Consider the following 14,142-nt stretch of genomic DNA (forward strand, 5'->3'; position numbering starts at 1 on the left):
CAATAGTATTGTCAGATATTATCACTATCGGAATCAATTAGTAAATTACTCCATCTAACTTATACAAAATATCTCCCATTTCTATTTTGGTCGCATCATATATTTTCCCCAGGTGGCCATACAGGCTTTCGCACTGAAGAGTTAGAAACGATAAGACCTGTAGATTATCGCCTTATATAAGAGACCGATTCCAATCATAACACTTACAGTTAGCAATGACCACTTGGAATAGCTTGTTCCTGCTTTTGGGCCTTGGCCTTCTGGCCGTCGATGCCGCGGCACCCTGGTGGAAGAACGCTTCCTTTTACCAGATCTACCCGCGATCCTTCAAAGACAGCGACGGAGATGGAATCGGAGACTTAAACGGAGTGACTGAGAAGCTAGAGTACCTCAAGGAGATCGGTGTGACTGCCACCTGGCTGTCTCCTTTTCTAAAGTCCCCGATGGCCGACTTCGGCTACGATATTTCCGATTTTAAGGCGGTCGATCCTCTTTTTGGTTCGATGGAGGACTTCGAGAATATGGTATCCCGCGCCAAGGAGCTGGGTGTCAAGATTATTCTCGACTTCGTGCCCAATCATTCCAGTGATGAGTGCGACTGGTTCCTTCGTTCGGCTGCCGGCGAGGAGGAGTACAAGGACTACTACATCTGGCACCCGGGATTCCTCGATGAGGACGGAAACCGTCGCCCGCCCACCAACTGGGTGAGCGTCTTCCGAGGCAGCGCATGGGAGTGGCACGAGGGTCGCCAGGAGTACTACCTGCATCAATTCCACAAGAAGCAGCCGGACTTCAACTTCCGTAATCCCGTGGTGCGCGAGGAGATGAACAACGTGCTGCGATTCTGGCTGGAAAAAGGCGTCGACGGTTTCCGCGTGGATGCCATCTACCACGCCTTTGAGATTGAGGCCGACGAGAATGGAAACTATCTGGATGAGCCCCGCAACGATTGGACCAACGATCCAGATGAGTACGGATACACCCACAAGATCTACACTGTGGATCAGCCAGAGACTCCGCACTTGGTGTAAGTTTAGATGGTTACGGATATGGCCAGAAACTCAATTAAGCTTTCTTTATAAAAAGATACGAATGGCGCCAAATTCTTGAGCAGTTCCAGGCTGACAATGGCGGTGATGAGCGGTGAGGCTTTGACTTTCCTGTAAACAAGGGATTAGTTATAATGTTATCACTTTATAGCATTTTGATGGTGGAGACCTGGTCCCCCATTGAAATCGTAATGCATTACTATGGCAACGAAACCGCCGATGGAGCCCAGATACCGTTCAACTTCCAGCTGATAAGCAATCTGCACTACGATTCCGATGCCTATCACTACGAGTACTTGATTAACAACTGGCTTAATCTGATGCCCGAGGGCAAGAGCGCCAACTGGGTGGTAAGTTAATTAGCGATTAGCAGTTAGTTGATCACTACAATTTAATGTTTTCATGACTAATAACCCATAATATCCCCCGTAAACAGATCGGTAACCATGACAAGAACCGTGTGGGCTCTCGATTCGGAGCCGATCGAGTTGACCTCTTCAACATCCTGCTGCTCACTCTGCCCGGCTGCAGCATCACGTACCAGGGTGAGGAGCTGGGCATGCTCGACGGATATGTGTCCTGGAAGGACACCGTGGATCCGCAAGCCTGCAACTGCTACGAGGAAAACTACATGGATAACTCCCGTGACCCAGCCCGCACTCCGATGCACTGGTCGGATGAGACGATGGCTGGATTCACCACTGGCAAGAGCACCTGGCTGCCGGTGTCCACGGATTATCGCCAGAGGAACGTCAAGACCGAGCGCGGCGTGTCCTTGAGCCACCTGAACGTGTTCAAGCGTCTGCAGCAGCTCCGCCAGGAGCCCAGCATTGAGGAAGGATCCGCCGAGGTCAAGGCTGTTAGCAACTACGTCCTGGCCGTCAAGCGGTGAGTTCACGAACTATGCGCTCTTCCAATAGTACATAAGCAACACTTTCTCCGGTTGATTTTTAGATCCTAATCGCAATTAAAATACTAATTAAACGTTCTCCAATTGCCATTCTTTGCAGCCACCTGAGCGGCGACTTCGTGTACATCTCTCTCTTCAACATCTTCGACTCCATCGAGAATGTGAACCTGTCCAATGTGTTTGGCAGCCTGCCCGCCAAGTTCCAGTACGCCCTGGTCACCGAGAAGTCCATCAAGAAGGTCGGCGACCAGGTGTCCGCCGGCAGCGTCACCCTCATGCCCCACGAGGCCATTGTGCTGCGTTCCACAACAACTGCTTAGTTTACTCCCCTCGTGATGAATTAAACCATTTAAAAGCATTATGATTGAACTCCCTCAAATGACCTCTCCCCTTTGGTGACGATTATATTAATGCTCTGAAAATCTCTGTGACAGCACAAATAATAGGTAGCAATGGGGCACTTTAATATGTAGAAAATTTAATACCGCTAAGAAAGATCACCGCTTTCTTGTAAAATCATTGTTACTAGGAAATTTAGCTTATTAAAAAAAGTACCAAATGCTAACACTTTATATGTGGTGATTATTGGGGCTAGATTTGCCACAAAACGCCTGGGGGTCGGACAAGATATTTGTTTTTATGGTACTGTAAATATTTTCTTAGTCAATATGTTTATGTTCCTCCTCGCTGATAAGTACTAGGTACCCCTCTCCGGCAATCGGCGATCTGTATACTGAGCGCGGTGCTCATGTTTCTCACAAGATCTACGCTGTGGCTCTCGTTTTTCTCTCGAGCGGGTGCGCAGTTTATAAATAAAATCATGCATATTCTGCATGGGCGTAGAAAATAATCAAAAGGGGGGCTAACAAATTAGCGAATCTTATTTAAAATATATTTGTTGACCAATAAATTCCTCGTTGCATAACTATCTATGTTAATCTATCGAATAAATTAACTCGATGCACTTATGTAATACATGCAATATTTTTACTTGATATAACTACTCAACAACTAAGCCCATGCACTTTTCTCCCGCACTCTCTGAAATTTAAATACGGAAAGCCTCGCATAATTCTGTTTGCATTCGATCGCCAGTCGCATTTGTCTTCTGCCCAAGGCAGATCTGCTTTAATCAGACCGCTTTATTAAATATAGGCTGTCGCAATGATAAAATACCGACTGATAGCGTTCTTGGCAGTGCTCCTCCAGATACACTGCCCAACTCTGGGTCAACCGTATCCCAATTACCATGCAGATTTCGTTGGCATCGGGGAACATGGTGGTGACCTCAAGTGGTGGCAGACCGCGGCCTTCTATCAGATCTACCCAAGGTCATTTAAAGACAGCAACGGCGATGGCGTGGGTGATCTGAATGGTGAGGAGAGCGGTTTATTAAGTATGTATCAGTACATATAGTTAACGTGTTTGACAGGCATCGCGGAGCAACTTCCCTACCTCAAGGAGCTGGGAATCACGGCCACTTGGCTATCGCCCATCTTCACCTCACCCATGGCTGACTTTGGCTACGATATAGCCAACTTCACTGAGATTGCTCCTATTTTCGGAACAATGGCGGACTTTGAACACCTAATGGAGGTTGCCAAAAAGCTAGACATCAAGATCATCCTGGACTTTGTGCCAAACCATTCGAGTGATGAATGTGAGTGGTTCCGTCGCTCGGCGGCTCGTGATCCGGAATTCAAGGACTTCTACGTATGGCATCCTGGGCGTATGGAAAACGGCAATCGGCATCCGCCCTCCAATTGGATTAGCGTTTTCCGGGGAAGTGCCTGGCAGTGGCACGAAGGTCGTCAGGAGTTCTACCTGCACCAGTTCGTGAAGAAGCAACCGGATCTAAACTATCGGAATCCAAAGGTCCGGGAGACCATGAGTGTGAGTAAAAATAGCAAGTAAAATAGTTTGTATAATGTTAATATTTTTTAATCGCAGAACGTGTTGAGATTTTGGCTAAGGAAGGGCGTTTCCGGCTTTCGCATTGATGCAGTGCCCCATGTATTTGAAATAGCGCCGGATAATCAGAATCAGTACCGCGATGAGCCACGTAACGACTGGGACAACGACCCCGAGGACTATGGCTATCTGCAGCACATCTACACCAAGGATCAGCCGGAGACCATTGACCTGGTGTACTCGTGGCGAGCGGTGCTGGATGCGTTCCAGAGGGAGCACGGCGGGGAGGACCGCATCTTAATGGCCGAGACCTACTCACCCATAGATATCGTGATGCAGTACTACGGCAATGCGACGGCGGAGGGCGCTCAGCTGCCGTTCAACTTTCTGCTGATAAGTGAGCTGTCCAACTCGTCGAATGCGCACGCCTACGAGGGAACAGTGCTCAAGTGGCTGCAGCACATGCCCAAAGGCCGCACCGCCAACTGGGTGGTAGGTGGTCCATGAGACAACAAACATTCCATCTGAAACTAATTGACTTTTCTGCCAGTTGGGTAACCACGATCAGCCCCGAGTGGGCTCCCGGTTGGGCAGGGATCGTGTCGACATGCTGAACATGCTCACTGCCACGCTGCCCGGCGCCAGTGTCACCTACCAGGGTGAGGAGCTGGGCATGACCAACGTGTGGATCTCGTGGAAGGACACGGTGGATCCCTCTGCCTGCAACACCAATCCCAGCATCTATGAGCAGTACTCCCGCGATCCGGAGCGAACGCCCTTCCAGTGGACCGATGCCCAGGACGCTGGGTTCAGCAACGCCAGCAGGACCTGGCTGCCCATCGCCGTGGATTACAAGGAGGTGAATGTGGAGCTGGAGCGGCAGAAGCCCCTTAGTCACCTGAACGTCTTCAAACAGCTCTGGCAGTTAAGGAAGCAGTCCCAGACCCTTCAACGCGGCGAAACTGAAGTAAAGGCCCTCAGCGACGCAGTTTTGGCCGTTAAACGGTGACATATAAAAATATTTCCACTGGCTTCGACAATAACAATTGAATTCCGCAGGTATCTCGAGCGTGACTCAACGTACTTGACCCTTTTGAACATTTACGACGGAATAGAAACCATAAATCTGCTGCAGAGTTTCCCCGACTTGCCACCTCAACTCAAAGTTGTGGTGGTCACAGAGCGATCTCAAGTCAAAGTGGGGTAGGTCAATTCAGCAATTGCATAATCCACTTTTTATATCTCCCTTGCTTTCAGCGATCTCGTGAACTCCACATCGCTGCAGCTGCAGCCCAAGGATTCGCTAGTCCTTCAGACCACCTCCTCGTATTATAGCTATGCCACCAACGGAGAAGCTCGTTTTCTTCCCGTGCTGGGGGTTTATCTATGGCTGGCTCAAGTGGGGCTCTATCTAAGCAACCGATGAGTTCCCACCATATGCTAGTTAATAATAAAATACTCACAATAAAGTCATCCAAAGCACTCGAGCTGATATCGGTTGAAAAATCTCTGGGGGGCCGTCTATAAAAGCGGGATCCCACCAGCTCACTTGGTCAGTCAGACATGGCGTATTTTAAAATCTTAATCACAGCGATACTCGATTTGGGGATCCACTGCGCCCTTGGGAGTGCAGCGGCAGTGGATCTCGACCTTGAGAGAGCGACTACGGCCACGAACACCACTCGAGATTGGTGGCAAGTGGCACAATTCTATCAGATCTATCCGCGCTCCTACAAGGACTCCGATGGCGATGGCATTGGCGACCTGCAGGGTATCATCTCCAAGTTGGACTACCTAAAGGAGATTGGAGTGACTGCCACCTGGCTTTCGCCCATCTACAGTTCGCCCATGGCGGACTTCGGATACGATATTTCCGACTTCTTCGACATTCAGCCGGAGTACGGCACAATGGCCGACTTCGATGAACTGATCGCGGAGGCTAAAAAGCGGAACATCAAGATCATCCTGGACTTTGTGCCGAACCACTCGAGCGATGAAAACGTCTGGTTCCAGAAGTCGGTCAAGAGGGAGAAGGGCTATGAGGACTATTACATGTGGCACGATGGCTACTTGAATGCCACTACCGGGAAAAGGGAACCACCGTCCAACTGGCTCCAAGCCTTCCGCGGAAGCGCCTGGGAGTGGAACGATGAACGCCAGCAATACTATCTACACCAGTTCGCCTTACTGGTTGGATCGAGGTGTGGCTGGATTCCGCATGGACGCAGTGCCGTGGTGCTTTGAGGTCTTGCCAGACGCTGATGGTCGGTATCCCGACGAGCCGTTGAGTGGATACACCGATGATCCGGATGACTCCTCCTATCTGAAGCACATCTACACTCAGGATCTGCGCGAAACGGTGGAGATGGTTTTCTAGTGGCGCACTCTTATGGACGATTACCAGCGCATCCACGGCGGTGACACGCGAGTTATCATGGTGGAGACCTATTCCGGCCTGGACTATGTGATGCAGTTCTATGGCAATCGTACCACCAAGGGTGCTCAGATGCCCTTTAACTTTCAGTTCATTATTGGCGGCAATGGGGACAAGAACAACACTCAGCTCAATGCGTCGGGCTTCGTGAAGATAATCAGTAGCTGGTTGAGCCAAATGCCGGCTGGCCAGACAGCAAACTGGGTGGTAAGTTATTCAGGACATTCACTTCTATATTTATATTATTCAAAATTTAACATAATATTTTTCATCTTCAGATGGGTAACCACGATCAGCGGAGAGTGGGAAGTCGCTACGGCGAGAACCGCATCGACTTGATGAACATGCTGCAGATGTTCCTGCCCGGCGTGAGCATCACTTACCAGGGAGAGGAACTGGGAATGACTGACCTGGACATCAGCTGGGAGGACAGCCGGGATCCTGCGGCCTGCAATTCCAACTCGGATATTTACGAGCAGTTCACTCGCGATCCCGCCAGGACTCCATTCCAGTGGAGCGATGAGGCAAACGCTGGGTTCTCCACTAACGCCACCACCTGGCTGCCAATAAATCCAAACCATGTTACCGTAAATGCAAAGGCGGAGAATTCCACGAGTCCCAGCCATTTGAGCTTGTACAAGCAGCTGGTGGATCTACGAAAATCCAAGACTCTGCGGTTTGGCGCCACTCGATATGCGAATGTGGGCGACAATGTGGTGGCCATTAGGAGGTATCTGAGCGGGGAGCCCACCTATGTGCTGGTTGCCAATGTGCTGGACACCAGTGTCTCTGGAATAGACGTAGCCAGTGCCATATATGCGACTGGAAGCTACAAAATCAAGCTGCTCAATCCGCAAGCCAAGGCCACAGTTGGGTAAGTCTCCTCTTCCATCCCTTAGTCAAGTCCTCAGCTAACTTTTCGTTTGCCTCTCCTCATCCCAGTGATAGCGTCACACTGAGCAACTTGAAGCTGGAGCCTTACGCAGCCCTGATTTTGGAGTCTGTCTAGAGTTTACATAATCATAATCATAAGTTTGAAGAAGAACAATACGTATACATAAAGTACATCGATAATGTCTTGCTATATGGGCGCATAAGTCATTCGCGCGAACGACATTGCAAAACTTTTCAATTTTAGGGTCGCGTGCTGGGCCAACTTATTATAAATTATTAAGGAACTTTGTCCTGGCTCAAGAGTCACAGTCGCGCCGAGGACTGCTGGTGGAGGCAAAGGAAATTCCATTAGACGTGATTGATAAGACACACAAATCACGCATACGCAGCGTTGCTGCCACGCAAACCAAAGGACCGCAGAAGGTGATTCGGAAATGAGGCAACCATAAGCGAGCGTGCGTGGGCGTTGCCTGTGTGGGTGCCTGGGTGCGCTAGTGAGTATAGCCTACGCACTTAAAAGCCATATGTAGAAGGACCCTGTTAAGCTTTTTAATTTACTCATAAAAATTAAGTGAAATTATGGCAAAAACGACAAAATCGCTATTTTTAGTCAGCACGAGCATAATTTCTGATATACCAAATCACTTTAAACTGTTGTGCACCATCATCAGGCCCAGTTGAAAACCCCAGAGCTCATCACCTACAATAGTTCTGTCATCGGCACGCTGTTTGCGGCATTAGCTGGCAACCCTTTCCCCAAAAACGTCAACAGTACCCAAAACATCATCCCGCAAAACATCAGGTACGTGAGAGCCATTCAAATGAGCGAGTGCCGACAAGCCGTTGGTCGCCAGTTATGAGCCATGTTTGCGGTGCAATTAATGAGCGACCTGTGATTAAATTAACTTTCAGGCCTCACCTGGCCAGCTCTGCAGGTGGCACGTGCCAAATCAGAAGCGAGGGAGCAGGGAGTGAGAGCAGCAGAGCAGCTCGTTAGGATCTGGTCCGAAATCAAATTCAAATATTAGCCTCGCATAATTAATATGCAAACGCTGTCGGAGCTTCGAATACGTTTCCCAAATGTGCAAGGATGTGCCGGGATGGGGTGCTTTGCTTGCTTCCGGCTTTTTGGGCCATGAGTCCTTGCAGATTACAGCGAGCTTAATGCATTTTAAAAGTTTTCCAATCGGAAGGGGAGCAAACTTCTGTGCGACCTGCGTAAATCTGCGAAAGTCATGGAAATCATGAAAATCATATTAAATGTAATCATCCCAGCACCTTCATCAAACATTGTGGCTCAGACTCTTTGGGAAATTAACTTCATTATCTGCCCGAAAATGAAATGCACAAAAGGCTGATGGCTTTGTGCGACTGGACCTCCGACTGGCTGTCCACTGTCTGTGCTGCGGTTTTCATTTTCACAGTTTCATTCATTTTTTTAAGGTTTCTGGTCACGTGCGTAGGGGTAAAGTGGCCCAGTCACTCGGCGCCGTGTCGGTGACCTTTTTAATGGGCTGACGGGTCACGCAGCCATTTACAAGATTCCATTTTATTCATTTTTGTGGTTCTGCCAGGAGAGACGGCTAATTTTTCAGCGTCAAAGCAAAATCGAACAAATCGAATGGGGCGATTTCCGAAAGGGACGCAATAATTTGTAAGAGATTTCGAGGCAAACGCTTAATGCTTTACTCCGTAATTCAATCTCGTCATACTTCTCGAACAAGTCGTAATTACCGAGTCGGTATTTTAGACGGATCAAGCGGTCCGAAAGGCCAACTTCACCCAACTTCTTAGCCAACTCAAGTTGGCCACCAAAGTATGTATGCTTAGCGGAATAAGTTTCAAAGAGTATGGTGCGTATACTTGATGCTCGGGCATCGCAAGGCGTCTGCCAATTACCATGTGTAAACGCAATTTAATTATTTATAACGCAATTGAAGTTCTGCCTTCGCCTGCCCTCTCCTTCGTACGCGAATACAAGAGTAAATACTGCAGGGCTGTTTCACGAATTTCCGAGATTGGTAATAAATCTAGCTATGAAAACCTCCCCACCTATTTGGGTCCCGACTTCAAAGTGCTCCGAGATGATGGGGCCCGGTCCCAGGCCAACATCCACAATTTTAGGCCTAGTCCCTGGTCGCCGTCCGTATTTACATTGTGTGTAGCACACATTCTTAAGCTCTCAGGCACACACATTGTGAAACAGCAAATACTTGGCGAGGCCGGGACTTTTGCTTGACTTTAATTTGTGTGTAAACACTTTAAACGCGGAGCCCGCCGCCGAGTGGGAATTAAAAGAGTATGCCGGGCACTTGAGCTTATCTCCGAGTGGGGCTGGGGGGGATTTCAGGATATGTGCGGTGTATCTGGGGTGGAGTGGATTGTTTGTCTGGTTTTTCACTTATATATTTATTTATGCAAGCCACGGCATATTTGCTTTGAGCCGAAGATAAATACCGATTGAGTGGCCTGACTCAGTGTGATTCAAGTGCGCCTGGTGGGAATCGCCATTTAATCGAACCGGGAAGAACTGCTGCTGTTCAATACCAAGGCCTCGCCGGCAGCCAGACTCAATCCGGTGACCTCGAACTGAGAGCTGAAAAGATGTCCGCACAAATGTCAGAACGGTCGGTCAGATAGTCAGACGGTCAACATGGGGACGAGATGCCTTACCCCTCCGCCTTCGAGGACTGCAGGCTGCGGATGAGGAGCGTCAAGTGGGTGGGCAGCGTCTTGTCGAATTCGTATAAATCCACAGTGACACCCTTGCTGGCAAAGTTGGCCACATAAATTATGGATGCAGAGCCGGAGATGTAACTGTAAAGGTAATGGTTCGGTACGTACTCGAAGGAATTTCTGCAGTATACGTTGCTCCCGGTGCATAACTCTTGGCGAAGAAACTACTTGTATGCGGTGTGCATATTTCATTTCTGAAGTGTGACTTACTGGCTCACCAGTTTATTATGGCTCGGGGCTCTATACGCTCTTTATATCCCCACATTTTGAGACAAATATGAAATTAGTTGCTAAACTTTACTTACCGCTTCACCACAAACACATTCTCCCCAACGACTCCATATTTAGTGGATCCGTTTTGCAGTGGCAGCGACGATTTCCTCAGCTCCACCAGCGCCTTGTAGATTTTCAGATGAGAGCGCTGAGCTGCCGCCTCCGTTTCCACATTTAGCGTTTTGTATTCTGCTGCCAGTGGCAACCAAGTCTTGGATGCAGTGGAGAACCCGGCGTTGGTGCCACTCGTCCACTGGAAGGGAGTCCGCGAGGGATCACGTGTAAACTGCTCGTAGATGTCCGAGTTCGAGTTGCAGGCAGCTGGGTCTTGGGTGTCTTCCCAGCTTATCTCGCCATCGGTCATACCCAGTTCTTCGCCCTGGTAGGTGACACTAGCTCCGGGAAGAACCATGACCAACATGTTCATGGCATCTGCATTGGCGGTTCCATATCGACTAGCCGCCCGACGCTGGTCGTGATTACCTATAACCCAGTTGGCGGTGCGTCCGGCAGGCAGATTGTTCAGCCAGTTGTCCACTGCTGTTTTGATGGATCCGGCAGAGACACCATCGCTGGCCAGAACCGTAATCAGATTGAAGTTAAAGGGCAGATGGGCACCGGCCGTTGAGCGATTTCCGTAAAACTGCATTGTGTAGGAGGGCGGAGCATAGGTCTCGATTAGAAGAACCCTCGTATCGCCTCCGTGGATGCGCTGGTAGTCATCCATCACCACGCGCCACTGGTACGCCATGTCAATGGTCTCCGGCCGGTTCTCGATGAGATCGCTCTTCAGGTACTTGCGGTCGTCGACGTCGTCCGTTAGACCGCTAAGCTCTTCATCGGCATACTGACCATCTGCATCCGGCTCGATTTCGAAGAGCACTGGTACGGCATCGCAGCGGAAGCCAGCAACGCCAAGGTCCAACCAGTAGCGAAGCACTCGCTTCATTTGCTTCACGACCAAGGGATTTCGGTAGTTAAGATCAGCCTGCTGCACTGCGAACTGGTGTAGGTAGTACTGTTGACGTTTCTCGTTCCACTCCCACGCACTTCCTCGGAAAGCTTGCAGCCAATTGGAAGGGGGTTCCCGATCGCCAGTAGTGGAATTCACCTTCCCGTCATGCCAAACGTAGTAGTCCTCGTAGCCCTTCTCGCGATTTACAGATTTTACAAACCAAGAGTTCTCATCACTTGAGTGATTGGGCACGAAATCCAGAATGATCTTTAGGTCCAACTCGTTTGCCCGCTTGATGAGAGCCCTGAAGTCATCGAGTGTTCCGTATTCCGGCTGAATGTCAAAAAAGTCGGATATGTCGTAGCCGAAGTCAACCATTGGCGAAGTGAAAATGGGCGATAGCCAGGCTGCCGTGACCCCCAGATCCGTCAGGTACTCCAATTTACTGGTGATACCATTTAAATCTCCGATTCCATCGCCGTCGGAGTCCATGAAGGATCGCGGGTATATCTGATAAAACTGGGCATTTTCCCACCAGTCCTTTGTGACTGTCGTCGAAGTCGTGGTTTCACATGACCAGCTAGGATGTGCCAGTATAAGCAGCCCACAAGCCAGTAAGCCAAAAAGATCTAACCGCGTTCCCAGCATGTTTCTTACTTGATAGCGAGGACTCAGCGGTGTTCCTTTTATACAATAGTACGGAAACGGGATTACCAGAGCTTAAATGATAGCCCCACATCAAGTAGGGTATGCATTTATCAAAACACTCGAAAGAGCACTTGAGCTGGAAATTTTCCAATAACAATTCCGGAGATGACTATGTGAATGCTCCACAATCGATTAGGCGGACTTACCCTAGACTAATCAAACATTTCCAATTTGAGGTCTTATCTAACCGGTTGAGTGGACAGTCTATAAAAGGGCGAGCATTTGCCGGCTGCTCGCACAAGGTATTTTGATTTGACCCAGGCAATGGAGCTTCTGTCGCTACTAACACTTCTGCTTTTAGCCATTGCCTCGAATGAGGCATGTCAAGTGCAGAGCTCCTCCAGTGAAACGACCAAGGACTGGTGGCAAACCGCCCAGTTCTATCAGATCTACCCGCGCTCCTTCAAAGACTCCGATGGCGATGGCATTGGTGACTTGAACGGCATAACCAGCAAACTAGAGTATCTCAAGGACTTGGGCGTAACGGCTGCTTGGCTATCGCCCATCTTCAAGTCGCCCATGGTCGACTTTGACTATGACATATCCGATTTTTTTGACATTCAGCCGGAGTACGGAACACTCGAAGATTTTCGTACATTGATCAAGAAAGCCAAGGAGCTGGATCTGAAGATCGTTCTGGACTTCGTACCCAACCATTCAAGCAACGAGAGTGAGTGGTTCCTGAAGTCGGTTAAAAGGGAGAAGGGCTACGAGGACTACTACGTGTGGCACGACGGGAAGATAAATTCCACCACTGGGAAGAGGGAGCCTCCGACCAACTGGCTACAGTACTTCCGTGGAAGTGCCTGGGAATGGAACGAGGTGCGTCAGCAGTTCTACCTACACCAGTTCGCTGTGCAGCAGCCCGATCTGAACTATCGCAATCCCCTGGTTGTGGAGCAGATGAAGCGGGTGCTGCGCTACTGGCTGAACGAGGGCGTCTCTGGATTTCGGTCCGATGCACTGCCTCCGCTTTTTGAGGTCGTGCCCGATGGCGACGGTCAATTTCCTGATGAGGTTGTGAGTGGGGCCACCGAGGACACAGAGGATCGCGACTATCTGACCACCACGTACATCGAAAATCAGCCAGAGACTATCGATATGGTATATCAGTGGCGTACTGTACTTGATGACCACAAACGCATTTTCGGGGGCAACGAGTGTTTTGCTGATAGAGATGTACTCCCCCGCCTGGTTTACTATGCAGTTCTACGGAAATAGAAGCACAGAGGGAGCCCACTTACCGTTCAAATTCAACCTTATTACCGTGATGGAACAAAAGGGTCTTTCTGCGAGCAACGTACAGGAGGTAATCGATTTGTGGCTAAAAAACATTCCAGCAGGTCGCACGCCCAATTGGGTGGTAAGTTGGAACCATTAACCTATGATCTTTATCTGGTGCTAATAATTACGACTTCAGCTAGGAAACCACGACAAACGACGAGCAGCCAGTCGGTATGGAAAAGAGCACATGGAGGGCATGAACATGCTGGTGATGATCCTGCCGGGAGTTAGTGTCACCTACCAGGGCGAGGAGATCGGCATGACCGATGGCGAGATCAGCTGGGAGGACACTGTCGATCCGTGGGGTTGCAACTCGAATCCGAACATCTACGAACAGTACACCCGTGATCCAGAGAGGACACCATTCCAGTGGACTGGAGGCACTAATGCCGGGTTCACGAATGGATCCACCACCTGGTTGCCTCTGGCTGCTGACTTTATTCTCAACGATAAATGTTGAGAAGGAATTGAGCGATGATCACTCACACTTCCAAAACTCTGCAAAATGGGTCCAAAAAGTACCAGGCACTTTCTGAGGACATCTTCGTAGTCCAACGGTAGGTGGTGGGATAATTTTCCTGATAAGTAGTTACCTTACCTGGTTTCGCACTTTGTAGATCTCTGACCAAATCAGACACCATTGTTCTTGTGATTAACTTCGGATCGGTAGCTAAAACCGTTGACTTGAGTCAGTTTGACAAGAGCCGTACCGAAAGCCTGCAGCTGCTCATAAGAAGCATTGATTCCACAAAGAAGGAGGGGTAAGTGGAGCAGAGCTCCTCAGCTAATTATGATATTTTATAAGTACTCATTGTCTTTTGAACAGCACTCGGCACGATCCGAAAGCCTTGAGCCTGGATCCCTCGGAAGCCTTAGTCTTAACCACCGAATAAAACTCATCTTTTAAATGGAAAGTGTTTTTGATTCTTTGATATTCGTCTTGCTTTATTCGTAAATACATATGCGGCCAAAAAACATTTAGCGTTTT

General features: G+C 49.2%; 5 protein-coding genes across 5 annotated transcripts; 4 read left to right on the plus strand and 1 right to left on the minus strand.

Annotated features, from left to right (window-relative positions):
• Nucleotides 1-200: 200 nt before the first annotated feature.
• On the plus strand, nucleotides 201-2,328 carry LOC6608183 (maltase A3). The gene is made up of 5 exons (XM_002032892.2): nucleotides 201-1,027; nucleotides 1,087-1,143; nucleotides 1,201-1,399; nucleotides 1,486-1,937; nucleotides 2,060-2,328. Exons 1-5 carry the CDS (start codon nucleotides 216-218, stop codon nucleotides 2,277-2,279), a joined length of 1,740 nt encoding a protein of 579 aa, XP_002032928.1. The 5' UTR covers nucleotides 201-215; the 3' UTR covers nucleotides 2,280-2,328.
• A 733-nt stretch (nucleotides 2,329-3,061) lies between these two features.
• LOC6608184 (maltase A3) lies at nucleotides 3,062-5,362 on the plus strand. The gene is made up of 6 exons (XM_002032893.2): nucleotides 3,062-3,334; nucleotides 3,392-3,852; nucleotides 3,910-4,362; nucleotides 4,421-4,875; nucleotides 4,930-5,073; nucleotides 5,128-5,362. The coding sequence occupies exons 1-6, from the start codon at nucleotides 3,124-3,126 to the stop codon at nucleotides 5,294-5,296; spliced, it is 1,893 nt and encodes a 630-aa protein (XP_002032929.1). The 5' UTR covers nucleotides 3,062-3,123; the 3' UTR covers nucleotides 5,297-5,362.
• Nucleotides 5,363-5,418: 56 nt separating this feature from the next.
• On the plus strand, nucleotides 5,419-8,188 carry LOC6608186 (maltase A3). Its single transcript, XM_002032895.2, is given in 4 exon segments — nucleotides 5,419-6,053; nucleotides 6,055-6,511; nucleotides 6,583-7,178; nucleotides 7,247-8,188. Coding segments are annotated over 4 exon segments (1,740 nt in total). The 5' UTR covers nucleotides 5,419-5,433; the 3' UTR covers nucleotides 7,314-8,188.
• Nucleotides 8,189-9,588: 1,400 nt separating this feature from the next.
• LOC6608187 (maltase A1) lies at nucleotides 9,589-11,815 on the minus strand. The gene is made up of 3 exons (XM_002032896.2): nucleotides 10,240-11,815; nucleotides 9,872-10,015; nucleotides 9,589-9,794 (listed from the first exon to the last, which is right to left on the minus strand). Exons 1-3 carry the CDS (start codon nucleotides 11,808-11,810, stop codon nucleotides 9,710-9,712), a joined length of 1,800 nt encoding a protein of 599 aa, XP_002032932.1. The 5' UTR covers nucleotides 11,811-11,815; the 3' UTR covers nucleotides 9,589-9,709.
• Nucleotides 11,816-12,113: 298 nt separating this feature from the next.
• LOC6608189 (maltase A1) lies at nucleotides 12,114-14,071 on the plus strand. The gene is given in 7 exon segments (XM_002032898.2): nucleotides 12,114-13,027; nucleotides 13,029-13,233; nucleotides 13,291-13,590; nucleotides 13,592-13,641; nucleotides 13,643-13,711; nucleotides 13,772-13,915; nucleotides 13,981-14,071. Coding segments are annotated over 7 exon segments (1,728 nt in total). The 5' UTR covers nucleotides 12,114-12,134; the 3' UTR covers nucleotides 14,048-14,071.
• The last annotated feature ends 71 nt before the right edge of the window (nucleotides 14,072-14,142 follow it).

The sequence above is a fragment of the Drosophila sechellia genome, chromosome 2R (assembly GCF_004382195.2).
Source record: "Drosophila sechellia strain sech25 chromosome 2R, ASM438219v1, whole genome shotgun sequence".
NCBI lineage: Eukaryota > Metazoa > Arthropoda > Insecta > Diptera > Drosophilidae > Drosophila > Drosophila sechellia.

Bases quoted from the DNA above. Each gene is read 5' to 3' on its own strand.
- LOC6608187 (XM_002032896.2), bottom strand. From the start codon at position 11,810: ATGCTGGGAACGCGGTTAGATCTTTTTGGCTTACTGGCTTGTGGGCTG. The intron at 10,016-10,239 runs GTAAGTAAAGTT...TTACCTTTACAG, and splicing joins AATGTGTTTGTGGTGAAGCG to TTACATCTCCGGCTCTGCAT. The intron at 9,795-9,871 runs GTAAGGCATCTC...ACATCTTTTCAG, and splicing joins CAGTCCTCGAAGGCGGAGGG to CTCTCAGTTCGAGGTCACCG.
- LOC6608184 (XM_002032893.2), top strand. From the start codon at position 3,124: ATGATAAAATACCGACTGATAGCGTTCTTGGCAGTGCTCCTCCAGATA. The intron at 3,335-3,391 runs GTGAGGAGAGCG...CGTGTTTGACAG, and splicing joins TGGCGTGGGTGATCTGAATG to GCATCGCGGAGCAACTTCCC. The intron at 5,074-5,127 runs GTAGGTCAATTC...CCTTGCTTTCAG, and splicing joins CGATCTCAAGTCAAAGTGGG to CGATCTCGTGAACTCCACAT.
- LOC6608183 (XM_002032892.2), top strand. From the start codon at position 216: ATGACCACTTGGAATAGCTTGTTCCTGCTTTTGGGCCTTGGCCTTCTG. The intron at 1,028-1,086 runs GTAAGTTTAGAT...CTTTATAAAAAG, and splicing joins CCAGAGACTCCGCACTTGGT to ATACGAATGGCGCCAAATTC. The intron at 1,144-1,200 runs GTGAGGCTTTGA...ATCACTTTATAG, and splicing joins GACAATGGCGGTGATGAGCG to CATTTTGATGGTGGAGACCT.